At 53.3% G+C, this 26,801-nt stretch overlaps 1 protein-coding gene across 1 annotated transcript; it reads left to right on the top strand.

Annotated features, from left to right (window-relative positions):
• Positions 1–6,057: 6,057 nt before the first annotated feature.
• MAP3K10 (mitogen-activated protein kinase kinase kinase 10) lies at positions 6,058–22,938 on the top strand. The gene is made up of 11 exons (XM_081868776.1): positions 6,058–6,146; positions 6,763–7,708; positions 9,280–9,460; positions 9,969–10,117; positions 11,300–11,475; positions 14,276–14,516; positions 16,354–16,476; positions 17,998–18,136; positions 19,640–19,752; positions 19,958–20,503; positions 22,185–22,938. Exons 2-11 carry the CDS (start codon positions 6,952–6,954, stop codon positions 22,544–22,546), a joined length of 2,787 nt encoding a protein of 928 aa, XP_081724902.1. The 5' UTR covers positions 6,058–6,146; positions 6,763–6,951; the 3' UTR covers positions 22,547–22,938.
• The last annotated feature ends 3,863 nt before the right edge of the window (positions 22,939–26,801 follow it).

Raw genomic sequence — 26,801 nt, 5'->3', positions numbered from 1 at the left:
GGGCACACACTGCCTTGGTGCACTTGGGCTGGAGGGGGCAGTGGAACAAGGCTAAAATTGGACACACGTACCCAGGGACACAGGTGGCGCTGTGGGTTAAACCACAGAGCCTAGGACTTGCCAGTCAGAAGGTCGGCGGTTCGAATTCCCGCGACGGGGTGGGCTCCCGTTGCTCGGTCCCTGCTCCTGCCAAGCTAGCAGTTCTAAAGCACCTCAAAGTGCAAATAGATAAATAGGTACCACTCCGGCGGGAAGGTAAACGGCGTTTCCATGCACTGCTCTGGTTCGCCAGAAGCAGCTTAGTCATGCTGGCCACATGACCCGGAAGCTGTACACTGGCTCCCTTGGCCAGTAAAGTGAGATGAGCACCGCAACCACAGAGTCGGCCACAACTGGACCTAATGGTCAGGGGTCCCTTTACCTTTACCTTTACTTTTACCTTTATCCAGCTTTGGGAAGGCAGCGCAAGGGCTGTGGAGGGGCATCAACTTGCTGAGGGCCACCCAAAAGGCTTTAAGGGCCACATGTGTAAGACCACCCTGCTCTATTTCAGACCTGTGGTTTATGTACTCGTGTAGTGCATTTTATTTATGATGCCTTTATCATAGAAGTAGCCACTAACAGCAGCACAACCGAAGCAGAATACAACCATCTCCTTGCCCGTGGGCTTGCTGTCGCGACAGTGATGACTGGCGTTGGCCGTGGCAGCCTTGAGCCACCAGGGACTCCCAGACGCCAGCACCCCCGTCCCCATGGCTGCAAAGCCCCCTGCCGCCACCACGTGCTTCCTAATCCCTGCTGTCTGCAGAGAGAGAGAAGCCTGTAATCCGGGGCCATTTCTGTGTCAAGGCCTTGCCTAACTCCATTCCCTTTGCACCTGACCGGAGCTTTGCCAGATGATCCTGGCTTGCAGGCCCTGGGGGTGCCCTGCCCCCCCACTCTCCCCCCCAGGCCAGATGCTCTAGCATCTGTGTGGACCCTGGGTGAGGCTGAGGGGGGTGCCAGAAGGAAAACGGATACAGTGGTACCTCGGGTTAAGTACTTAATTCGTTCCGGAGGTCCGTTCTTAACCTGGAACTGTTCTTAACCTGAAGCACCACGTTAGCTAATGGGGCCTCCCGCTGCCACCGTGCCACTGGAGCACGATTTCTGTTCTCATCCTGAAGCAAAGTTCTTAACCAGAGGTACTATTTCTGGGTTAGTGGAGTCTGTAACCTGAAGCATATGTAACCTGAAGCGTATGTAACCTGAGGTATCACTGTATTGATTTATACCTATTAATAACTTTGCATTAATATAACGTGCGATATTTTGTTTGGCTGTTGCTTATTTTTTGTTCACAGTTTAGAGATCTTTTCAATATGTTAAGCAGTGTAGAAATTAAATAATCAATCAATCTTGTAATTAGTAGCAGCCAGTGGGAGGCAAGAACCATGAGTGAGTGCTACAGGCATCCAGTGGAGTGCTACCCTCTGAGCCCTCCACTCCAGGGCTCAGATCTAGAACATACATTGCAATCAAAGTATGCATCAGAACATGCACAGAGAGTTCCCCGCTAATATTGTAAGGGAGATAGCTTTGGGAGCAGAAGGAAGGGGGTCTGTACTCTGGCACTGAGGCCCCCCACATCTGCTGCATCCACCAGGAGGATATGGCTCCACCAGTCTTTCTTTGTATGCCTGGCCAGCAACAGCCATAGAATCACAGAATTGTAGTGTTGGAAGGTATGGCGAGGCTCATTTAGTCCAGCCCCTGCAATCCTGGAGACAAAGCTAAAGACTCCCTGGCAGGTGGCTATTGTTGTAAACAAAAATAAATCTGCCCTTTTTCTCTTATGGGATATCCAAGAGCCCATATACAGTCCTTACGTAGGTTCCCTATTGGTAGGAGAAAATAACAGAAGCCAACCAGAGAATATTGAGAAGCAAAGCAGCTAGTAAGCCTGATCTTTATTGATCTGTTGCAACAGGGTCCTCATTCACCACATGCAGGAAGCAGGAGGAACCCAGAACATTGTTGTGCAAGCACTTTTATAGAAATTTTAAATTCCCTCCCTGCAGTCCAAGACCACCCCCAGAAACATCATACATACATCACAGAAGGGGTGTAGCTGAAGACCACCCCCACCCCAGATACATCATACCTACATCACAGAAAGGGAGGTCTACAGCAGAAATCTGAGTGCTTTGTTTACCTCCTGTCTGCCAGGTTACCTGTTTGAATGGTCACTTGATTGGATTGCCTGGGGAGCCTGCCCAGTCTTTTGTAATGATAAATACTTAGTTCCTGAGCCAAATGTGCCCTTAAGACAGGATTTGTGAAGGAAAAGACAACGGGGAGGCTTTTCCATTTTCCTTTGACCTTGCAGAGAAAACATTTGGTCAGTTTGGGAATCAAAATGGTTTCAGGTCAGTCTTCCTGTGCTGATCTATGTACGTGCTTGGTTGGTACACTTATGAACATTTAACATATATCTAAGACCTCAAAATTCCTATCACACTATCCAGCCTCTACTTAAAAACATCGAATGAAGGAGAGTCTGCTAACCTTCTGAGGGAGTCCGTTCCACAGTCAAACAGCTCTTATCACCGCAAAGCTCTTCCCTGTCATGCCACACAGAAATTCAGAGCGTTTCCTTTGGTGAATGCAAAGTCTCTGGCAAAAGTCATCCTTCCTAAGAGAACTTGACTTCCAGGCTTCATAGAGATGGCTTGGAGGGAATTGATTCTGATGCAAAATAAGCAGCATCCATCCTATGGCAGCACAGGTGGCGCTGTGGGTTAAACCACAGAGCCTAGGACTTGCCGATCAGAAGGTCGGCAGTTCGAATCCCTGCGACGGGGTGAGCTCCCGTTTCTCTGTCCCTGCTCCTGCCAACCTAGCAGTTCGAAAGCACCTCAAAGTGCAAGTAGATAAATAGGTACCACTCCAGCAGGAAGGTAAATGGCGTTTCCGTGTGCTGCTCTGGTTCGCCAGAAGCGGCTTAGTCCTGCTGGCCACATGACCCGGAAGCTGTACGCCGGCTCCCTCGGCCAATAAGCGATATGAGCGCCGCAACCCCAGAGTCGGCCACGATGGTCAGGGATCCCTTTACCCTTTACCTATCCTATGACAGTGTCACAACTATTGCAACTGCTAAACCCTAATGGCAAAGTGTGCCTGCACCCAGATGTGCCAAGCCTCTAGATGCCAGCGTACAACTTAGGGAGGATGCTGCTGTGCTTGAGGTCTGCTCCTGAGCTTCCCACCAAAACATCTGGCAGGCTACTGTGAGAACAGGAAGCTGGACTAAATGGACTTTGGTATGATCTTAGGTTCTTCTGTTCACAGATGGCACATGCCAGGGAGAGGCAGCATATGCCACTGAAGAGGTTTCTCCTGCTCTCCTGACCACGTGACACAACTTTGAGGTGCAACAGAAGGTGCAACCAGTCGTACTCTGGTTCTCGAACACTTTGGTACTTGTCCATTTTGGTTCCCGAAAGTCGCAAACGTGAGTGTTCCGGTTTGCAAACGTTCTCCAGAAGCTGAATGTCTGACGGGGCTTCCGCAGCTTCCGACTGGAAGTCGCGCCTTGGTTTCCGGATGTTTGGGAAGTCAAACGGACTTCCGGAATGGATTCTGTTTGACACCTGAGGTACCACTGTATTCCAGAAGAAGAAGCGTTTGGATTTGATATCCCGCTTTATCACTACCAGAAGGAATTTCAAAGCGGCTAACATTCTCCTTTCCCTTCTTCCCACACAACAAGCACTCTGTGAAGTGAGTGGGGCTGAGAGACTTCAGAGAAGTGTGACTAGCCCAAGGTCACCCAGCAGCTGCATGTGGAGGAGCGGGGAAGCGAGTATGGTTCACCAGATTACGAATCTACTGCTCTTAACCACTACACCACACTGGCTCCTGTAGATGAGTTCACTCTGCAGGATCCATGGGCAGCATGCAGGTGAGCAGTGTTCCCGCAGAACTACCAGTTCTTGACTCTTCTGCTTTGTGCTGTAACCTAGTCCTAGTTTTTTTTTACTGCAAACCGTGGCTGGAAGTCATTTGTTTGAAAGGGGAGACGTTAGGAAAACGAGCCTTGCCATTACGGACAGGGATAGGTTACCAAGTAAAACCAGATCCAGCCAGCCTTTGCCACCAGAGCTACTGTAGACTTTGAATAAAAAGCCATTTAATCTACAGGCTGCCTCTGGATAAACCGCTCTGACGGAAGCAGAACAGAAGCTCCCCTGGACAAGCTCTCCACACCCAGCACACGGCCAGATCCGAAGTGAAGATCTGGATCCCAGCGGGGCTTAATCTCAAACTGAATGTGGTCATACTCATCCACCAGCAGAGAAAACTCTGTGAGAGTTTGTTGTTTACCTGAGCAGAGCCATGTGCCGTGTTGCTCCTGGATTCAAAAAAAGCTGACACGGTTTTGGAGTTTTCAGTCCGCCATCTTGGTTTAGGGTGGTGTCTAACTGTGTGCCAATACAGATGGAAGTCTGCTCTTGGATCTCAGGAACCACCACGCAAAAACTGGTTACGGTATCTCAAGAGGTGCCCAGACGCATGGAGAACAGACAAATGGACTAACAGTTTTCCAAAATATATGGCAGATTTATAGCCTCCCTTTCACTCAGTTGGCTGTGGCTTCCAAGGCCTTTTAGATGATCCTCACTGCATCTTTGATGGTGGTGATGGGCTCCCAGTGTACCTGTGGAGGTTTAAGGAGATCAGGGGTCGCTGGCAACTATTACACCAGGGCAAAGCAAGACCCTGCAAGCAGGTGTTGTCCACCCTGAAAGCTTTCTGCTGATGTCCCCAGTAGGAGGCAGTGGGGCAAAATGTCTGGCAGGTGGACAGGCAGGGAGGCCTGCTCCTTCCAGCCAGGCCCCTTCACTTTCTTCCTGCTGCTTAAATCTTTTACGGGAATTTTTAAAACTGTTTTATGATACATTTTGCATTGTAAACTGTTTTGGATATTTGAAGGGAAGACCAATATCCACATATCTGGGAGCCAGTGTGGTGTGGTGTGGTGAGAGTGCAGGACTAGGACCTGGGAGAGATGTGGGTTCGAATCCCCACTCCTCCCTGAAGTTCACCAGGGTGACCTGGAGACAGTCCCTGCCTCTCAGCCTAGCCTACCTTACAGGGTTGCGATGTTTAAATGAGGAGTGGGGTGGAGGGAACATCACTGGCCCCCTGGATCTCCTGGGAGAGTAAGGTGGGATGCACATCATGCAATAGGTAGACAAACATTCGAAACAAATAGCGTAAATCAATTCGTTTGGTGGAACAAATTGGTTCAGTGGAAGCTGAAAGCGCGAGGGAGGCGTCGTCTAAAATTGCAGCCTTACCTTGCACCCCCCAGCAAAGGCTCCAAGCCCAGTTCCCAAGGCGGGCGGAGCCACCGCCAGCCTCCGCCATTCCCTGGCGCATCAGGACCCTCCCAAGCGGCCCCCGACAACCAATGCCTTGGCCGGGGCGGGGAACGGAGCGCCGCGCTCTGCACGTGCTCGGAGGCACTCTCTCCCGCAGCCGGCCGAATTGGCTGCAGCGGCGTTTCCAGGACGACGACGGGGAGGAGGAGGAGGAGGACTACGAATCCCATGATGCACTGGGCCCGGGGGGGGGGGGGGAAACCAGCCTGGCACCAGCTGACAGCTCCGGCGGCTGCACAGGGGATGGAGGGACACTATTAGAATAAGCCAGAGAGCCCGATCCACGGGAAAGGGGGAGGGGGGACCAGAGGAGGAGGGGGAGGGGGAGGGGCAGCAGCGTTGACAAGGGGGGGGGGCTGCTGCTGGAAAGAGATCGGCAGGGAACCCCGCACCCTCCGCTCCGTGGTGCAGGATGCGCCTGCAGGGGGCGAGGTGATCGCAAGGTTGTGCCGGGGGCGGGGCGCGCAGCCAAGCAGGGACCCCCCCCCCTTTCTCCGCCAGGCCATCTGCAGCGGCGCGCAGGCGATGGGGGCGCCGCCGAGGCGGGGAGGGGGCCGCTGGCCCCTGCGCTGAGCGACGCCCGGAGGGATCCGCAGGGCTGCCGACTGCGCCCCCGCCCGCCCGCCCGCCGGCCGCCCGGGCAGGTGAATGGAGCAGGGGCGCCCAGGAAGCAGCCCGGCCGCCGGGGGGGGGGGCGCCAGGTGCAGGAGAGCCATCCAGGTGAGTCCGTCCCCCACGCACCCACCCGCGATCAAGGGCAGAGCGCAAGCCCGATCCTGACCCCCCCTGCCGGCCGACCCTGCAGGGGGGCTGGAGCAAGGCAAAGCAGCCCCCCCCCCAGCCCCAAACCGCCACACCCGCCCCGCAGGCAGCTTACATAAGGTTTCGCAAAGCTCATCTCTGGCGTGCCAGCTGGTGGCCCTGGTCTTTGTGGGTTGGGAAGGAGTGGGCGGGCCGAGCTGGCACACCTGCGGGAGCAAAGGGGGCTGAGCGGGGGGGGGGTGCGGGAGCGTCTGCCACCTCCTCCAGGTGAGGATTCCAGAGCAGGATGCGCGCCAGCCCTCTGAGCATGGCATGGGGGCCTTGCGGGCAAATGGCCCCGATTTCTCCCTCCATCTCTCTGTCATCACAGGGTGGTGTTTCGGGGGGGGGGAGGAGGATAATAGCCTCTTTCTTCTCTGCCAGGGGATGGCGGCTGTCACTCCAGGGGGAGGAGGAGGCTCTTCAGCTGAGCCGCTGGGAAGGGGGGCACCCAGCCTGGCATGATTGTTTTGCCTTAAAGACACAGGCTCCCCTCTCCACCATGCGAAAGAAGAGCCCTTTCTTCTTCCTGCAGCGCGTCTCCCCTCCCTCGGCGCACATTTGGCTCCTTGAGAGTTGAGGAGGCTTCCTGGGAAGACCGCTGGTGGAGGCCCAGCAGCCAGGACAACTGGCGATGGTGCTGAGGATGGATGCCCCTGAGCCCAGAGCTCTGGACGCTGGAGGACTTGGCAAGCGGACCTCAGCTGCAGCTGGCCCCTGAGCCATGCAAGGCCCAGACCAGGGGAGCAGGGCCCCCACGGTGGACACCAGCCACATGGAGCAGGCCTGCAAGGAGGGGGCGGGCAGCGGGGGTCTCTGGGCTGCCTGCCCGCCTGCCCCCAGCCCCTTCTGGACCGCCATCTTTGACTACGAGGCCTCGGCAGAGGAGGAGCTGACCCTGCGCAGGGGGGACGTGGTGGAGGTCCTCTCCAAAGACTCCACCGTCTCCGGGGACGAGGGCTGGTGGGCCGGGAAAGTCCAGGAGAAGGTGGGGGTCTTCCCAAGCAACTACGTGGCCAGTGACGCCAAGTACAGCCGCCTGCAGGACTCTCTGGTCTGCCCGCCCCCGCTGGAGATCTCCTTTGAGGAGCTGGAGCTGGAGGAGATTGTGGGCGTGGGGGGCTTCGGGAAGGTCTACAAGGGGCTGTGGCGGGGGGAGGAGGTGGCCGTGAAGGCCATCCGGCAGGACCCCGAGGAGGACATGGCGGTGACGGCGGAGAACGTGCGCCAGGAGGCCCGCCTCTTCGCCATGCTGAGGCACCCCAACATCATCGCCCTGAGGGCTGTCTGCCTCAGCCCCCCCAACCTGTGCCTGGTGATGGAGTATGCCCGGGGAGGGGCGCTCAACCGCGCCCTGGTGGGCAGGAAGGTGCCCCCCCACGTGCTGGTCAACTGGGCTGTCCAGATCGCCAGGGGCATGAACTACCTGCACAATGAGGCCGTGGTCCCCATCATCCACCGGGACCTAAAGTCCATCAACGGTAAGCCTGGGAGATGTTGCTTCAGCAGTGAAGGGGCTCAGAGGGGGAGGCTCTGCCTAGTCCTGCGTGCTCAGCCAGGCCCTGATCCTGGCAGGGGGCTTCCCTCCTCCTCTTGTGTAACCTCACTTGCTTACCAGTAACCCTGAAGGATAGAGTCATGGACTGGTAGAGTTGAGAGGGTCTACTTGGGATCACCTGGGACGCGGGTGGCGCCGTGGGTTAAACCACAGAGCCTAGGACTTGCCGATCAGAAGGTCGGCGGTTCGAATCCCTACGATGGGGTGAGCTCCCGTTGCTCGGTCCCTGCTCCTGCCCACCTAGCAGTTTGAAAGCACGTCAAAGTGCAAGTAGATAAATAGGTACCACTCCGGCGGGAAGGTAAATGGCGTTTCCGCGCGCTGCTCTGGTTTGCCAGAAGCGGCTTAGTCATGCTGGCCACATGACCCGGAAGCTGTACGCCGGCTCCCTCGGCCAGTAAAGCAAGATGAGCACCGCAACCCCAGAGTCGGCCACGACTGGACCTCATGGTCAGGGGTCCCTTTACCTTTACCTTTTTACCTCTGGATCACCTAGTTTAGCCCCCTGCAATGCAGGAATCACAGCTATGGAATCCCATCCAAGCTCTACAAGGAAGGAGAGCCCACCACTTTCGAGGTTGTTCGTAGCTCTCCCTAATGTTTAGTTGGAATCTCCTTTTCTGTATCTTGAATCCATTGGTTTGAGTCCTCCTCTCTGGAGCAGGAGAAGCTGCTCCCTGAGTCATTTGGGGAAGGGTCCTGAGGGTAATCTAACCCAACCCCCTGCAATGCAGGAACCACAGCTAAACTCACCATCTCCTCTGCTCCTGGGGGTAACGAGAAGGGGCCCGAGACTGACCGGCCAGGGTAACCTGGATAGCTGGTTTGGTGACGGGGGTTGGGGGTGTCTGGGCTGGACGGTTCCTCTGGGTCACTGGTGGTGAGGAGGCCTGTTCTGCTCTTCCAAGGAGACCCCTAACTTCCAGGTCTGAGCAGAGGTGACCCTAACACCAGTGGTCAGCGATCTGGAAGGGGAAGAGGACAAGAGCTGGGGGTGAACCTTGCAGTGCCGACCCCGAATACTGTCATGTCCCTTGCAGGATGTGGGTCCTGGTCTTTTCCTGATTGGAAGAGGCTCTGCCAATTGCCACCCCACCCTCTGTGAGTCCCCAGTCCCAGCAGAACTGGAGATGCATAGACCTTTCTCCTGTGGGTGCCCACCTTGGACCTCCCACCGCCCCCACAACTGCTCCACTGGCTCCCTGGCCAGATATTGGCCAAGGAGAGCAGTGGAAGGGGCTTGTTCAAAGGTGGGCAGCTGCAGTGAGGACATCTCCATCCTTGGCCACCGTCCTCCTGGGCGGTGTTGGTAGCAGGGAAAGTGAGGCCTGCTCAGGAAGGGGGTGGGGACGCCAACAGCCATCCAGATGGAGCCACGAAGCTCAAAACCGCATGCTCAAAACAATACCTGCCAAACCAACTGATGGAGTCGGCAAGCGGTGCCCTCTGCTCGATGATACCTGCCCATTTCCTTCTTCCCGGTTCCTTCCTCAGTCCTAATCCTGGAGCACATCGAGAACGATGACTTGGGTGGCCGGACCCTCAAGATCACGGACTTTGGCCTGGCACGCGAGTGGCACAAGACCACCAAGATGAGCGCTGCAGGGACTTACGCCTGGATGGCCCCCGAAGTCATCAAGCTCTCTCTCTTCTCCAAGAGCAGCGATGTGTGGAGGTAATTGAGGGTCGCAGTGGAGGGGGTGGGGAGGAAGGAAGGAAGGAAGGAAGGAAGGAAGGAAGGAAGGAAGTTAGGAAGCTCCCTTGCCCTTCTTCTCTCCAGTCACCAAGAGCCAAACAGAAATGCAAATGGCTCTCCTTGTCACGCAGGAAGCTTCACCTGTTGAACTTCAGCCTGCTGCACAGCTGATAAAAGACACAGGAGCACCCCCTGGGGAAAACAGAACCCCCACCCACCACTGCTTAGAGGGTGCAGACAGAGAGATCAGCTGCTTGGGAGGGTGGGCCCTTTTTGACCCAGAATTGTGGAGTTGGAAGGGACACCCAAAGGCCATGTAATCCAACCCCTGGAATCGCAGCCCCCGGAATCGCAGACACCATGCTTGTTTTTATAACGGTTCTGGGGCAGGGAGATGGAGCGCCTTCCCTCTGCGACTGCTTGTGGGTCTGGTGCCTCCCCCCACGGACTCACTCCTTGCCTCTCTCTTCCCGTCTCCCCTTCCCAGCTTTGGGGTGCTGCTGTGGGAGCTGCTGACTGGCGAGGTCCCGTACCGGGAGATCGATGCCCTGGCGGTGGCCTATGGAGTGGCCATGAACAAGCTGACCCTGCCCATCCCCTCCACCTGCCCTGAGCCCTTTGCCCGCCTGCTGGAGGGTGAGTGGGGGCTGCTGTTGCTGAGGGTCCAAGAGTGCTCTCTCCATGCTTGCTCAGTGCTTCGAGGGTGCGGGGGGCAAGCCAGGGTGGCAGGGGTCTTCTGGCACAGGTGTGTGGTCTCTCCCACAGCTATAGGCCTGGGGAAGAGCAGAGGGGCACAAGTGGGGATTCAGGAGGGGCGCCTTCAGCCTTATGCCCCCCACCAGTTGCAACCCAAGGCTCAGAAAGAGGTCAAGACCCCTTATTTTATTATCAAATAAGAGCGCCTCTCCCCCACCCCCTTGTAGGACACTCTTCTCTCCTTGCTTCTTCTGCCAGCCCCTCACCCCAAAGATTCCCCAAATATCTGAACGTTTTGCTGGCAGTGGGCAAAGGACGAGATGGCACCCCCAGCCCCATTCCACTTGTGTCCCCAGGGGGGCTCTCCCTCACCTTGGAGCCCAGCCAAAGGTTTTGCCATGGCTTGCCCTGCACTGTGGCAAGAGATTGAGGGGCTTAGTTGGCATAAAATTAGGGGTGGAGGGCATCCAATGAAAATGAACGATGGAAGACCCCAGGAGGCCGTGAGGGCCACCAGCTCAGTTAGCTTTAATAGACTATGATGATGATGATGATGATTTATTACAGTATATGCCACCCATCTTGGACTCACAGCTGTCCGTGGAGATGCAGGTTAATTCTGTGTCCAGGGCAGCTGTCTACCAGCTCTATCTGGTACGCAGGATGAGACCCTCCCTGCCTGCAGACCGTCTTGCCAGAGTGGTGCATGCTCTAGTTATCTCCCGCTTGGACTACTGCAATGCACTCTACATGGGGCTACCTTTGAAGGTGACCCGGAAACTGCAATTAATCCAGAATGCAGCAGCTAGACTGGTGACTGGGAGTGACCGCCGAGACCATATAATACTGGTCCTGAAAGACCTACATTGGCTCCCAGTACGTTTCTGAGCACAATTCAAAGTGTTGGTGTTGACCTTTAAAGCCCTAAACGGCCTCTGTCTCGTATACCTGAAGAAGCATCTCCACCCCCATCGTTCAGCCCAGACACTGAGGTCCAGCGCTGAGGGCCTTCTGGCAGTTCCCTCACTGCGAGAAGTGAGGTTACAGGGAACCAGACAGAGGCTCTTCTTAATGCTGGGTTTGTTTGGCCTTCTCCTCTGGCCTTCATTCTCCACCCCACAGAGTGCTGGAGCCCGGACCCCCATGCCCGGCCGGACTTCGGCTCCATCCTGCAGCAGCTGGTGGCCATCGAGCAGTCAGCCATGTTCCAGATGCCCCTGGAGTCCTTCCACTCCCTGCAACAGGACTGGAAGGTGGAGATTGCAGACATGTTCTACGACCTGCGCGCCAAGGAGAAAGTGAGTCAGCTTCTCCTGGCTTTGCTTCTCTCGGGGCTCAGCCCCAACTTGCCTTTCCTCTCTGCTTTAGAGCTCCAGGTCCAAGTTCCTTTTGTTGTTGTTTAGTGGTGTCTGCCTCTTTGTGACCCCCTGGACCAGAGCACGCCAGGCACTCCTGTCTTCCACTGCCTCCTGCAGTTTGGTCAAACTCATGCTGGTAGCTTTGAGAACACTGTCCCACCATCTTGTCCTCTGTCGTCCCCTTCTCCTTGTGCCCTCCATCTTTCCCAACATCAGGGTCTTTCCCAGGGAGTCTTCTCTTCTCCTGAGGTGGTCAAAGTCTTGGAGCCTCAGGTTCAGGATCTGTCCTTCCAGTGAGCACTCAGGGCTGATTTCCTTCAGAATGGAGAGGTTTGATCTCCTTGCAGTCCATGGGACTCTCAAGAGTCTCCTCCAGCACCATAATTCAAAAGTATCAATTCTTTTGCGATCAGCCTTCTTTATGGTCCAGCTCTCACTTCCATACATCACTACTGGGAAAACCATAGCTTTAACTATACGGACCTTTGTTGCTTTGTTCCTTTTATTTATTCCTTTTCTGCCCCAGAGCTTTCTCTATGGAAATCCAGGGCAGATCTACACTTGTGGTTTTTAACGCTAAGGAAGGGTTTTGATAACATAAATGGACACCTGTCGTCCTACTTTAAGGCGCTATTAAAATGTAGTGCTGCAGAGCAACCGGCAGTAGGAAGATGGAGTTTTGATAAAAGGAACCAAGGTAAAAAAAAAAGCTTTCCTATCCAAGAATGCCCTGTGACGCCTTGGAACGGCAGATCTAATACCATTATTATAGCGTTAAACAGGTCGGTGTAGATCCAGCCCCGCTCTTTACTGCTGAATTGGAGCCAACGTCAGTAGGCAGGAAACCCCAGTTGCTGTTTGGAGTGTTTTAAAGAGCGAAGGAAAGGCTGCTTTGACATGGAGCTTTAAAATGCCTGGGAAGAGCGAAGCAGCAGTTAAGTGGGGACAAGCCCTCAGAGTTTGCACCGAGAGCAAGAGCTGTGGTATGTTGGATGAAATTTGCATCTGTGCATATGAATTAACAAATGCAAAGGGTGTGTGACAGCAGCCTTGTCCCCTGGCCAAGAAAAGCACAGTCCTGCTGGCAGTGATGGGCACCTACCTAGATGGGCTTAGAAGACGACAGATTCATGCTTCTGAAATCCGCAAGAAGGGAGAGGACTCTTGTGCTTAGATCCTGCTTGTGGGTTTTGCTTTGGGGCAGCTGGCTGGCCACTGTGAGAACAGGATGCTGGCCTGATCCAACAGCCTCTTCTTGTTTTCCATGGAACCTCCAGGTCCACAGGCAGTCTATCCTAATTCCTAGCTTCTTAGAGGCATTTGGCCACTGGGGAAACAGTGGCCAAATTTTGAGGAGACATGGGGTGGTTGGGTGTGGAGGACTCCCTGGTCCTGAATAGGGTAACTGTGCCCCTGAAGGACCAGGGGTGCAGCCTTGGAGTCATTTTGGACTCACAGCTGTCCACAGAGGTGCAGGTCAATTCTGTGTCCAGGGCGGCTGTCTACCAGCTCCATCTGGTATGCCGGCTGACACCCTACATGTCTTGCCAGAGTGGTTATCTCCAGCTTGGACTACTGCAATGGGCTCTACGTGTGGCTACCTTTGAAGGGGACCCGGAAACTACAACTAATCCAGAATGTGGCCGCCGGGACCACATAACACCGGTCCAGAAAGACCTCCATTGGTTCCCAGTATGTTTCTGGGCACAATTCAAAGTGTTGGTGCTGACCTTGAAAGCCCTAAATGGCCTCAAAGACACAGTATACCTGAAGGAGCATCTCCACCCCCATCGTTCAGCCCGGACACTGAGGTCCAGTGCTGAGGGCCTTCTGACGGTTCCCTCACTGCAAAAAGCGAAGCAGGCAGAGGGCCTTCTCAGTAGTAGCACCTGCCCTGTGGAACGCCCTCCCACCAGATGTCAAGGAAATAAACAACTATCTGACTTCAGACATCTGAGGGCAGCCCTGTTTAGGGAAGCTTTTAATATTTGATGAATTATTGTATTTTTATATTTTGCTGGAAGCCACCCAGAGTGACTGGGGAAACCCAGCCAGATGGACAGGGTATAAATAAATTATTATTATTATTATTATTATTATTATTATTATTATTATTATTATTAGCGTAATCCAGCACTCATGCTGTTCGTATGGAGCCTCCAGGTCCTGAGACAGTCTATCTAGATTCTTGGGTTCTTTGGGGCATTTGACCATTGTGAGAACAGATGGCTGGACCAGATGGCTGGACTCTTTGGCAGCTGACCCAGCCTGCTCTGCTTATGTTCTTAATAATAATAATAATAAAAAATTTTATTTATACCCCACCCTCCCCAGCCAAGACTGGGCTGAGGGCGGCTAACACCCGATATAAAAACAAATTGATTGAAACACAACTAAAAAACAAGATTAAAATACAACATTAAAACATTAAAATTAAAACACAGCCTCATTTCAATGGAAACTCAAATCAAAAACTTTTGGGGGGATAAAAACATCAAGTCTTCACCAAGGCTAACTTTCCAGACTGGTCCTACATGGGCCAGAAAAAAGCCAGGGAAGTCTTAGGCTGCCACTCAACGCTGGCAGACATATGCTTACTTTGCACATGCTCAGAGGGACTCCTCTTGGTTCAGCCTGCCTTGCCCTCGTGAGCAGGTCCTGGGGCTGAGCCGTGGCGGGTGGGCAGGTGATCCCTCGGGGGGCGTTGGGATCCCATCGTCCTCCGTCTCCTTTGCCCCAGGAGCTGCGTAGCCGGGAGGAAGAGCTGCTTCGGGCGGCTGAGGAGCAGAAGACTCAGGAAGCCGAGCTGCGCCGGCGGGAGCAGGAGCTGGCCGAGAGGGAGATCGACATCGTGGAGCGGGAGCTGAACCTCATCATGATGCAGATGGGCCAGGAGAAGCCCCGCGTCAAGAAGAGGAAGGGCCACTTCCGATGCTCCCGCCTCAAGCTGCGAGACGGGAACCGCATCAGCCTCCCTTCAGGTACGGGCCGGCAGCAGCCGGGAGCAGAGCGCTGGCTTGGCCAGCCAAAGAGCCTGGAGGGTGGAGGGTGGAGGGTGGGCCGCCAGTCCAAAAGGGTCGCTTGCAGCACCACAACTGTGGAACTCCCTGCCGATTGATATTTAGGCAGGCTCCTTCTCTGGACTCATTTCGGCGCCTGCTGGAATCATTTTTGTTTAGACAAGCCAGGTCAGGTGTTTTGAGAAGCCGAATTGAGTTCTAATCTGCATTTTGTCTATTGCTATTTTCATTTTCCAAAAGTTTTAAGTTAGTGGGTGGTGGTTCTTTTTGGTTTTTTGTTTTGTTTTGGTAAAGTGTTTATTTATTTCATCTTATAATGCATTTACAGGAAACAATTAAGGTTGTTTTTATTTTGACAAGCTTTTCCAACTGGGTGAAAGAGCCTCTGCCTTAGATGTTCCTTTTGTATTATTTTTAAACCTGTCTTTTCCGTCCAGTTGCCAAAGCCGTTTTTAGCTGTTTTTAATAGCGCGTTTGTAAAATCGCCTTAGGGACATGGGTGCCGCTGTGGCTTAAACCACAGAGCCTAGGACTTGCTGATCAGAAGGTTGGCAGTTCGAATACCCGCAATGGGGTGAGCTCCCGGTGCTCGGTCCCAGCTCCTGCCAACCTAGCAGTTTGAAAGCACGTCAAAGTGCAGGTAGATAAATAGGTACCGCTCCGGCGGGAAGGTGAACGGCGTTTCCATGCACTGCTCTGGTTCGCCAGAAGCGGCTTAGTCATGCTGGTCACATGACCCGGAAGCTGTATGCTGGCTCCCTCGGCCAGTAAAGCAAGATGAGCGCCGCAACCTCAGAGTCGGTACGACTGGACCTAATGGTCAGGGGTACCTTTACATTTATAATGTACTACCTGCACTTCCAGGAAACAATTAAAGTTGTTTTTCTTTTGACAAGCTTTTCTAACTGGGTGAAAGAGCCTCTGCCTTAGATGTTCCTTTCGTATTATTTTTAAACCTGTCTTTTCCATCCAGTTGCCTTAGCTGTTTTTAACAGCATGTTTGTAAAATCGCCTTGGGACTACTGTGTCAGCATCGCCCTTGAGCCAGTGCACCAACTGGACTCATGCACTTCAACCCCGACTGGGCTAGGCGAGCTGGGTAGCACTGCCAGCGACCACCTTTCTCACAGGGACAGGTCACCGTGCTGTGGACTCACAGCTTAGAGCTGAGAGCACCGAATTCACTGTCTCAATAATACAGTCGTTGCGCAGCAGAGTTTTGCAGAGTCTTGCAGAGTATAAACCACTCGGAGCGCAGCTCTGTAGAATATCTTCCTTTTATTCTATAGCTACAACTATAATACAAAACTATATACAGAGCTAAAAGATCTAAGCATAAATCAATGCTACACTGAGAGTCTGCAGCTGCTCTTAGCAGCAACCTTATCTCTAGACACGATCTCTAACACTCTCTCTCTCTCCCCGATACACTGACTGACTGACTCACTCGCTGACTGATTCACTCACTGACTAAGTAGAAAGCAGAACATTGCTCCTCCTCTCTGTAGAATCAGCAGGCTCCTCAGGAGATTCTTGGATATGGGAGGGGTGAAATCTCCTCATACTGTAAACGGCAATTCATAAATTCAGTCCCAAAAAGAGCTCTGGCTGGCAGTCTGGGGAGTCTCCGAAGCTCTCTTCATCCTTGCCCATCCCATCCCTTGGTTTCCTAGATTCGGAGGTTTGTAGAATTTAGAACACATGGTGAGAAGCAAGAGGGCCATGATCCGGCCTTGAGGGCGGGTGTAGGGGCAGGCCAGCGGCTGACTCCTCCTCTGTCTCCTTCCTCCCCATCTAGGCTTCGAGCACAAGATCACAGTGCAGGCCTCTCCCACCCTTGACCGTCGGAAAGGCCTGGGGGCCAACGGCGCCAGTCCCCCTGCAAGCCCCATCAGCATTCCACGGCTGCGGGCAATCCGCCGTGAGTGTCTGCGCGCAGAAGTACAAAACTGTAGAGTCAGAAGGGGTCCCCAAGGGCCATCTAGTCCAACCCCCTGCAATGCAGGAATCCCAATTAGATCATCCATGACAGGTGCCCCCCCCCCAGCCTCTGCCTAGAAACTGCTAAGAAAGACAGTCTGCCACCTTCCATCCCACGGCTGAACAGCTCTTACTGTCAGAAAGTTATTCCTGTCTCTAGTCGGAATCTCCTGAAGCCGTGAGTTCGAGTCCTACCCTCCAGAGCAAACTTGCCCCACCTTCCGTGGGACAGCCCTTGAGATATTTGAAGATGGCCATCGTATCTCCTCCTGGTCCCCTCTTTTCCTGGCCAAGCATCTTGAGCACCCCCCAAGGTTGGTTGGTTGGAGGCTGATGTTTTTCAGAGTCCCAGAGACGCATGTGCGCCCCCCCGCCCCAGTCTTGCAAGGGATGCATCTCTTGGCTCGCAGGCTGAGGCTTCTTCTGCTCCCCCTTCCTGGATATTCTGAGCACCCAAGATTTTTAAAATATGTTTTGTGGCCTTGTGGCTGCAGATATCTATTTTTATGAACTGCACTCCACCCTGCCAAGGGCAACTCACACCATAAAATCGTGGAAAACGTCACCCTAACGTTTAATAATAATAATAATAATAATAATAATAATAATAATAATAATTTATTATTTATACCCCACCCATCTGGCTGGGTTTCCCCAGCCACTCTGGGCGGCTTCCACCAAACACCAAAATACAATTACTTATTAAACATTAAAAGCATCCCTAAACAGGGCTGCCTTCAGATGTCTTCTAAAAGTCTGGTAGTTGTTCTCTTTGACATCTGGTGGGAGGGCGTTCCACAGGGAGGGCGCCACCACCGAGAAGGCCCTCTGCTTGGTTCACTGCAACTTAGCTTCTCGCAGTGAGGAAACTGCCAGAAGGCCCTCGGCGCTGGACCTCAGTGTCCGGGCAGAACGATGGAGGTGGAGATGCTTCTTCAGGTATACGGGACCGAGGCCGTTTAGGGCTTTAAAGGTCAGCACCTACACTTTGAATTGTGCTCAGAAATGTCCTGGGAGCCAATGTAGGTCTTTCAAGACCGGTGTTATATGGTCTCGGCGGCCGCTCCCAGTCACCAGTCTAGCTGCCGCATTCTGGATTAGTTGTAGTTTCCGGGTCACCTTCAAAGGTAGCCCCACGTAGAGCGCATTGCAGTAGTCCAACCAAGAGATAACTAGCGCCATCATAACAACCACAGGACTCACTGTGCTTTTGGCCCCAACAAAAAGCCCAAATTCAAGCGTTCAAGATCGACTGGGTAGTTTTACTCCCGTTTCCTCCAGCCTGCCCAGACAGGCCAGATCTGATGAGGTTTCCCTCGTAAGAGCAATGGTGAGGTCTGTAAAACTGGCCGCCTCTAACCTGGGAGAAGGACAGTGGGGGGGGGCGCTGTTGAAACCAGAGGAAGGAGCGCCTGATCTCCTCCACTTCCTTCTCTCTCCCCCCTCCTCTCTGGTGTTGCAGTGACCCCCCTGGACGGGACCCGGACGTGGGGGCGCAGCAGCTTGGTGAAGAAGGAGGAGCTGGTGGGGAGCAAGAAGAAAGGCAGAACGTGGGGGCCCAGCTCCACCCTCCATAAGGAGAGGCTGGGAGGGGAGGAGAGGTAAGGAAAGCGGGGGGTGGGGCATGGCTGTGGGAAGGGAAGGGTTAAGGGGGAGGGGGTTCCAGCTCCCTCATAGGATGAGTGAAAGAGGGCCTTGCGAGGGAGGAGGAAAGCGCAGGGTGGTAGTGTTGGAAGGGACCCCCTGCGGTCATCTAGCCCACCCCACCCCCAGCAAGGCAGGAATTGCAGCTAAAGAATCGCAGAATTGTTGAGTCCCGCAGGTTTGCGAAGGAGGTAGTGGGAAAAAGACAGGACGGAACCCAGAAATTTCACAGAACAAATGAAATGCCGTGAAAATCCCTGGAACGAGAAGTAATCGGATATAGAGTTAAGCTAAATAACAAAAATCAAAAAGTCAAGGGGGAAAATTAACCTAGAATGAAACAAAGACTTAACGAGATGCCGGCTACAAAACTCTTTTCACTGAACTAATCCGTTTCCTCAGAAGGAAATAAAGAAATTATAAACCTTAAAAACTTGTCATTGAGGTTTTCATACATTTTTTGTTAAACTCAGTGAAGCGTTTCAGACCTGCTCTTGAGTTTGTTTAAAATCATTTAGGGTTTATAATTTCTTTATTCCCTTCTGAGGAAATGGATTAGTTCAGTGAAACGAGTTTGGTAGCCGGCATCTCGTTAAGTCTTTGTTTAATTCTAGGTTAATTTCCCCCCTTGACTTTTTGATTTTTGTTATTTAGTTTCATTCTATATCTGATTGCCGTATTTTTCGCTCCATAAGACACACCTGACCATAAGACGCACCTAGTTTTTAGAGGAGGAAAACAAGAAAAAAAAATATTATGAACGAAACAGTGGATGTATGATTTTTGTGGTTCATGCTGTGGCCACAGACATAGGATTTGACGGTGAGTTTGGGGTAGCCCAACGCAAAAATCCTGAGAATCCATGTGGATCCATGCTTTGTAACCACGTTTTTGCACCATTGTGGCCCCATGAAACAATGGATGCGTGATTTTTTGGTGCAGGCTATAGCCATGGACATGCTATGTGATCTGATGCTGAATTTGGAGTGACCCAATGCAAAAATCCTGAGAATCCATGTGCTTTTACCTCCTTCCTCCCAGGCAGCCTCCTTTATCTCTAGAGTCCCTTATCTCCCTCCCGATCCCTTGCTGATCAGCTGCTCAGCTGATTTGTTTCAACACCCCGTTCCCTCTTTCTAAAAAATAAAGCATGATTTGCTTTTTGCCCCTTGGCAATTCGGCTCCAGGGACAACGCATTCGCTCCATAAGACGTACAGACATTTCCCCTTACTTTTTAGGAGGAAAAAAGTGTGTCTTATGGAGCGAAAAATACGGTACTTCTCGTTTCAGGGATTTTCACGGCATTTCATTTGTTTCCTGCAAAGGAGGAGACTTCTGGTATTGGAAGTGGGGTGGGGGGCCAACCAGGCAGCTGCCCACCTGAAGCGGCTGGAGGGGGGGCAGAAGGCAGGGAGTTGACCCTTCCTCTCCATCATCATCACCATCTGCTGATTCACAGGTTGAAGTCCCTGGCGGAGGGGAGTAAGCAGTGGTCGTCCAGTGCCCCCAACCTGGGCAAGTCCCCCAAGCACGCCCCTCTGGTGGTGGGTTTCGCCAGCCTCACAGAGATGGGTAAGTAGGTCCTCCACTTCAGGGAAGAAGCAGAGGGGTTGGGGGCTGCCCTGGGGTCAGCCACCTTTCGCTGGAGGGGACAAGCCCTTGAGCATCTTCCTTTGTGGGGGCCAGTCGGGTGGGAAGCAGCAGGAGGGCAAAATTGGGGAAGGGGCCTTGATGTATTCGCCCTCCTCTAACCTGACCTGCCTTTCTCCCTCTACAGAGGAATACGCAGAGCAGGAAGGGGGCAGCAGCAGCCCCTGCTCCCCCTACCTGCCCCTCTCGCCGCCCCCCGGGGCCGAAGGCGCCACCAGCCTGCTGCCGGAGGGTCCCAAGAGGCGGGCGCCCCCCTGCCACCGCCGCAGTGAACTGGTCCTACTGGGCTGTGCCTCCATCTTGGCCTCCATCGCTCTGGGGGGTGACCTGGCTGAGCTGGCGGGGGATGGGGTGTCCGGGGGTGGCCTGTCGGGACCCCCCAGCTCCACCACGCTCCTGTCCCTCTCCTCGCTCTCCGACTGCAACTCCACCAAGTCCCTGCTGCCCTCGGACAGCGACGAGGCCCCTGCCTGCGGGGCCCCCGAGAGCCCACCGCCCAGGGCCCCCCGCCACAACCCTCTAGTGGACGTCACGGTGGAGAGCTTCAAGAAGGACCCCCGCCAGTCACTTACCCCCACCCACGTCAGCGCCACCAGGGCCGTCAGCCGCGGGCACCGCCGGACGCCCTCGGATGGGGCCATCCGTCAGGGGCCACCGGGGCCCGACTGCAGGGGTGAGTGCTGGGGCGGACGGCTTGATCGGAATGGGGAGGGGGGCTTCTCTCCTGGGCCCTGGAAACGCCAAGGGATGTGCTGAGCACCAGTCAGTCTTCCTGGGGGAGTGAATGGGTGCGGGCCAGGAGAAGACCCGAGGTGGAAGGGGCTCTGGAAATGGTCCTGAGCCCCAGAGATGGCTAGGCTGTGGGTGGGGAGAGCCTGTTTCACCTCCTTCTGCAAAATTAGTATTTTGTTTTTTGGGGGAGACCTCTACGGCCCAGGACCGGGACTGCCTCTCCTGGTATGTCCCACGGAGGACCTTACAGTCTTCAAACAAAAACACCTTGGAGGTCCCGAGCCACAGGGAGGTTAGGCTGGCCTCAACCAGAGCCAGGGCTTTTTCCGCTGTGGCCCCAATCTGGTGGAATACTCTGTCACAAGAGACTAGGGCCCTGCGGGACTTGACATCTTTCCGCAGGGCCTGCAAGACAGAGCTGTTCCACCAGGTCTTTGGCCAAGGCACAGCCTGACCCCCTCCTTTGGTAATCCTCACAGAACTCTAGCCCAATGGTTGCCATTAATTTGATTTTGAATTGATTTTAAAATGAATTGATTTTAGAATGCTGTGTTACTTTTATTGTTGTTAGCCGCTCTGAGCCCAGCTTTAGCTGGGGAGGGTGGGATATAAATAAAAAATATTATTATTATTATTATTAAGCTATCATAGAATCATAGAAATACAGACTTGGGAGGGAATTCAAAAACACCTGACCTCGTGTTTAAAAATATCAGGGAAGGTGCAGTATGGTCAAAGGTTAGCCACTTAGATCAGATATCTACTTAGATCAGATATCTACGAGATCAAAAGATCAAAAGTTCATCGAAGATTGGGAAAAATTTTCAGATAATTTGAAATGTATATGTGACGAGCAAACAACGCTAGTGGGATTTCAAGAAGCTCTGTGAATGTTTGAGGAATATTGTGTAGAAGAAAAATAAGAGGGTGAAGGTATATAAATTGCAATATAAAAATTAGGAAATGTGTAATTAAAAAATTGAATAATGGATGATTGTTAGAGAGGCTGAAGGAAGTCCAAAAGAGAAAATATGTGATAAATTTAGATTGGATATTATAAATGTATGTTGGAAAATTAATAAAAATTATTTATATATATATATATAAAAGGTTAGCCACTTAGGGTGGGAAAAGATAAATACCTGCAGCAAAAGTTTTCCCAACATATTGTATACAGTGGTGCCCCGCAAGACGAATGCCTCGCAAGACGGAAAACCCGCTAGACGAAAGGGTTTTCCGTTTTGGAGGTGCTTCGCAAAACGAATTTCCTATGGGCTTGCTTTGCAAGATGAAAATGTCTTGCGAGTTCCTGCGGGTTCCCCCCCCCCTTTTTCTAAGCCGCTAAGCCGCTTATCTGCTTATCCGCTAAGCCGCTAAAAGCCGCTAAAAGCTGCTAAAAGCTCCTAAAAGCCGCTAATAGCGCTAAGCCGCTAAGCCGTCAATGGGCTTGCTTCGCAAGACGAAGAAACCGCTAGACGAAGAGACTCGCGGAACAGATTAATTTCGTCTTGCGAGGCACCACTGTATTTCTTGGGGGGACGGGTGGCAGGATCCCCCAGAAAGCAGGACACACGCAACTCCCTCGCCTGCCCGCCATGCTGATTCTACTTTCCCCTCCCCAGGCTCGCAAGAAGCGCCGCCCTTCCCTCGCCTGCCGGACCCCCCCTCGCTCGTCCCAGCCCACCGCAAGGCCACAGAGCACCCCAACGTCGCCCTGTCGCCAGTGGAGCGCCCCCGGACCCTGGCCTTTGCCCCCCGGCCTCGCCCGGCACCAGGGCGCCACCGCATCGACCCCTGGAAGCTGGTCTCCTTTGTCCGGACGCAGGGGGGGCCCTCCTCTTCCTCGCCGGGTGAGCCCACCAAGGGGGCCCGGCAGACCCTTCTTGACATGGACATGGAGGGGCAGACCCGGGACAGCACCGTCCCCCTATGTGGGGGTCAGGCCCCCTGCTGCGGCGGGCTGGAGGGAGACATCTCCCACTGATGCAGCATTCCTCTATGGACTGGGCCCACCCCACACCGGCTGGGAGCTCCGGGGCGGGGAAAACTGCGTCTCTCTGGGTCGTGGAGACGGGTGGACCATGCGGGGCGCTGTATTTATTGATTCTGGGGATTCCCAGGCACTTAAGTGATGAGCCAAAAGGACAGCTCTTTTCCAAACAATGCAACAGCCCAGCCAGTTGGGGGCGCTGGGCTGACGTTCTGCCCCACGGATGTGTGTCTGTGTGCGTGAGAGAGAGAGAGAGAGAGAGAGCGCGCGTGAGAGAGCCAGATTGATCTTCAGCCTCTCCGGAGTCGCATCCGATCCACGCACCTCTTGTGATTCCACTCATTACATTGCTTTTTTTTATATAAAAAAGGGTGTGTGTCAGAGAAGATGTCTGCCTGCCTTTTTTTTGCCGCTCGGCAGAATTCCGCCAGGATCCTGCATCCTTTAGGAGGGGCCTTAAGGGTTCAGGGCTATTCCCAGTGTCCCGGTCATAGCTGTGAACGTTTCCCTTTTTTTAAGGAACATTCCCTCATTCCAAATAGGATTCCTCGCAAGAAAAGGGAAAAATTGACAGCTATGGTCCTGGTTGGTTGGTTTGTGTTCCTTACATCTCCATCCTGCCTTTCCTTAGAGTATCCTAGAATTCTGGAGTTTGAAGGGGTCCCCCTAAGGCCATCTAGTCCAACCCCCTGCAATGAAGGAATCACAATGAAAGAATCCTTGGAGGGCAGCCACCCAACGTCTGCTTAGAAACCTCCAATGAAGGAGAGTCTGCCGCCTTCTTCCAAGGGAGTCCTTTCCGCTGTTCTGATGTTCAGTCGGAAATCTCCTCTCTTGTATGCCATGGGTTCGAGTCCTACCCACCAGAGCAGGAGAAGAGAAGCTTGCTCCATCTTTCATGGGACAGCCCTTGAGATATTTGAAGATGGCGATAATATCTCCTCTTCTCCAGGCTAAATGGACCCAACTCCTTCAGCTGCTCCTGATAAGGCCGGGTCTCCAGACCTTTGGTCATCTTGGTCATTGAAACAGGAGCTCAGGGCGGCAAACATACATGGCTTTCTGCCCTACACACACACACACACACACACACACACACACACACACACACATTTTAACCTCCTGGCAACCCTGTTAAATAGGTTAGGCATCCAGCGATCTGCACAGAGATGGGAATTTGAGTTTTCCTAGGCCTCCAACCACTCAACCACACTGCTCCGTACTTTGTTAGAGCTGTAGGGGTTATACAAACACACACACCAGGGACAATAGTGATGCTGAACATCTCCTCCACTCCCTTCCCTTGACACAGCGTAGGACGCTGTTTTAAATAATAATAATAATAATAATAATAATAATTTATTATTTGTACCCGGCCCATCTGGCTGGGTTTCCCCAGCCACTCTGGGTGGCTTCCATAGAAACAAAAAATACACTAAAATATCACAGATTAAAAACTTCCCTGAACAGGGCTGCCTTAAGATGTCTTCTGAATGTCAGCTAATTGTTTTTCTCTTTGACATCTGGTGGGAGGGTGTTCCACAGGGCGGGCGCCACTACCGAGAAGGCCCTCTGCCTGGTTCCCTGTAGCTTTGCTTCTCGCAATGAGGGAAGGATTTCTTTGCTGTTGTGAAAAAACAGCAAGTCCTCCCCACCCCCCGCTTCCTCAGATACCTCCATGGCTCCCCTACCCCCACCCCCCGCTTCTAATTGCCCTCGGGCCTGGGTTCGAGGGCAAGAAAGGCCTTCATCTGATGCAGGGCCTGTTTTCGAGAGGCAGCACAAAGAATGCCATAAGATGAAACTTTGGTTTTTCGTTAAGAGAAAAAGGTGAATGAGAAGAGAAAGGGTAGAACGCTGTAAAATGGCAGGGAGACAGCGGATGGAGAAAGGTTTTCCTCTCACGTGGAACTTGTGGTCATCCAATGAATTTTGGAAGATCGGGGACGGATAAAAAGAAGCACTTTTTAATGCAGTGCCTAGTTAAACTGTGGAACTCCCTGTGGAGCAGTTCTCGTACTCAGCTCCTGCTTCCGGACTTCCCACTGTGAGAAGAGGATGCTGGACTCGAGGGGCCATTGGGCCTGATCCAGCAACAGGGCTCTTTTCCTAAAATCTTTATTTGCTGTTACAGTGGTACCTCAGGTTAAGTACTTAATTCGTTCCGGAGGTCCGTACTTAACCTGAAACTGTACTTAACCTGAAGCACCACGTTAGCTAATGGGGCTTCCCGCTGCTGCCGCACAATTTCTGTTCTCATCCTGAAGCAAAGTACTTAACCTGAAGCACTATTTCTGGGTTAGAAGAGTCTGTAACCTGAAGCGTATGTAACCTGAGGTACCACTGTATTTACGGCCATTCTTTCAACCAGAGAAGCTGTACAACTTAAGACATCTCCTTTTGGAAATTAAGCTTTTTGCTTCGGGGTGAGACCGATGTCTCTGCTGCCCACCCACCTTCGATTGGCTAACAGGCGCTAACATCAAGGAGAGCCAGGACTCCTGGGGTCTGTTCCCAGGGCTCCACCCACCCCACCCCACCCCACCCCACCCCATCACTTCATCCCAAACAGCAGTCTCGGCAGCCGAACCTGTGCGTGGACTGAGCATCTCTCTCGCCCTTCTTCCTTAGCGATCCCAGTCACCATAGCAACAGTGGGTACCAAAGGCAGGCGGCTGCAGCAGCAATTCTGGGGATGGAGGCAGAGGTGAGCTGGCACCGTGGCTGCAGGAATATCCTCACAGAGATGGACGGCGGCGTTAAACTCTCCCGTAGTGCAGGGCCTCCTCCAGTTCTTTCTCATGCATCACACACACACACACACACACACACACACACACACACATCACCTCCGTATTGGGTTTAATCTGGGGTCGACAGCTCCAGCCTGGCCCCATAAGCACCACAAACAAGGCCTAGGACAGTGGACTTAAAAGGGATCCCCAAAAGCACTGCAGCTACTTGTGGTTAGGGCAGCAGGTGAGGGATAAATGTGTCTCAGGGTAAAATATCTGGGTTATGCAGTCTTGAGAATCCATCCATACCTAGGCAGCATTGAAAATGGTTGTTTCTGTCTCTCTTTAGCAATCTCTCTGCCAGTTGCACCCACCCATTCCATTGGGGTGGATGTGGCGATTTCTGACTCGAGCGCTGATTGAATTTCACAAGTACCGTATTTTTCGCCCTATAGGACGCACTTTTTCACCTCCAAAATGAAGGGGAAATGTGTGTGCGTCCTATGGGGCGAATGCAGGCTTTCGCTGAAGCCTGGAGAGCGAGAGGGGTCGGTGCGCACCGACCCCTCTCGCTCTACAGGCTTCGCGGACCTCTCCGCTGGGCTCCCGCTGCTTGCGGAGAGTTGCTTGCACGCTGAAGCCTGCACGCGCTGAGCTCAGCACGTCCAGGCTTCGTGCACCTCTCAGCAAGCAGTGGGAGCCAGCGCTGGGCTCCCACGGCTTTCAGAGAGCTGCCTGTTTGGGGGCTGGGGTTGGGGCAAGCTTGGGCTTCCCCTGCCCTAGCCCCGCACCTGGGGGGAAAATAATTTTTCCCCCTTTATTTCCCCCCCCCAAAAAAAAACTAGGTGCGCCTTATGGGACGGTGCGTCCTATAGGGCGAAAAATACGGTATCCGTTCCTGAGGAACTGCGGTGGCTAAGACCCTCTGCTGTGGGCAAGGAAACTGGTTCGCTCCTCACTCAGCAGCCAGGCAGCCACCAGGTGGCTCTAGGAAGTCCCCCCCACCCCCAGGAAAAGAACTGCGCAGCTTCCCTCGCCAGGCTCCACAGGAAGTGCTTTGCTTGGAAGAAAATTCCCAAATGCACCTGATTATTGTCACTTCTGTTCCTGCCTGGGACAGCACCACAGTCGGGGTGTGTGTGTGTGCGCGCGCTGAAACAGCAGCAGTCGTCTGGATGCTGAGTTTCTGAGGTCTGTCACGCGCATGATGCGCAAACTCTGCAGATCCCTAAGTGTGCCAGTGTCGGTTGGCATCGGTCGCTGTGATGTTCGGGCAGAAGAAAGCGTATGAAGCTCCTGATCAACCAGGAGGGCGGGAACGTGCCAGTCGGGCATATGTCTCTGCCAGGGTCCTACTCGAGTGTAGGCTGAACTCTGAGAGCTGGGTGGGGGTGGTACAAGAGGCTGGTGCATCTGGCCCAGGGGAGCTTTTGGGCGGCCCCACCCTGTGTCCCAGCCATTCTGCAATCTGTCCTATAGGGACATCGGAAAGCTGAGTACCAGAGTCAGGCCAT

This window comes from Podarcis erhardii (assembly GCF_964252035.2).
Source record: "Podarcis erhardii genome assembly, chromosome: 7".
Classification (NCBI taxonomy): Eukaryota; Metazoa; Chordata; class Lepidosauria; order Squamata; family Lacertidae; genus Podarcis; species Podarcis erhardii.
The sequence above is the reverse complement of the archived record's forward strand: the minus strand, read 5'-3'. Positions and strand labels throughout refer to the sequence as shown.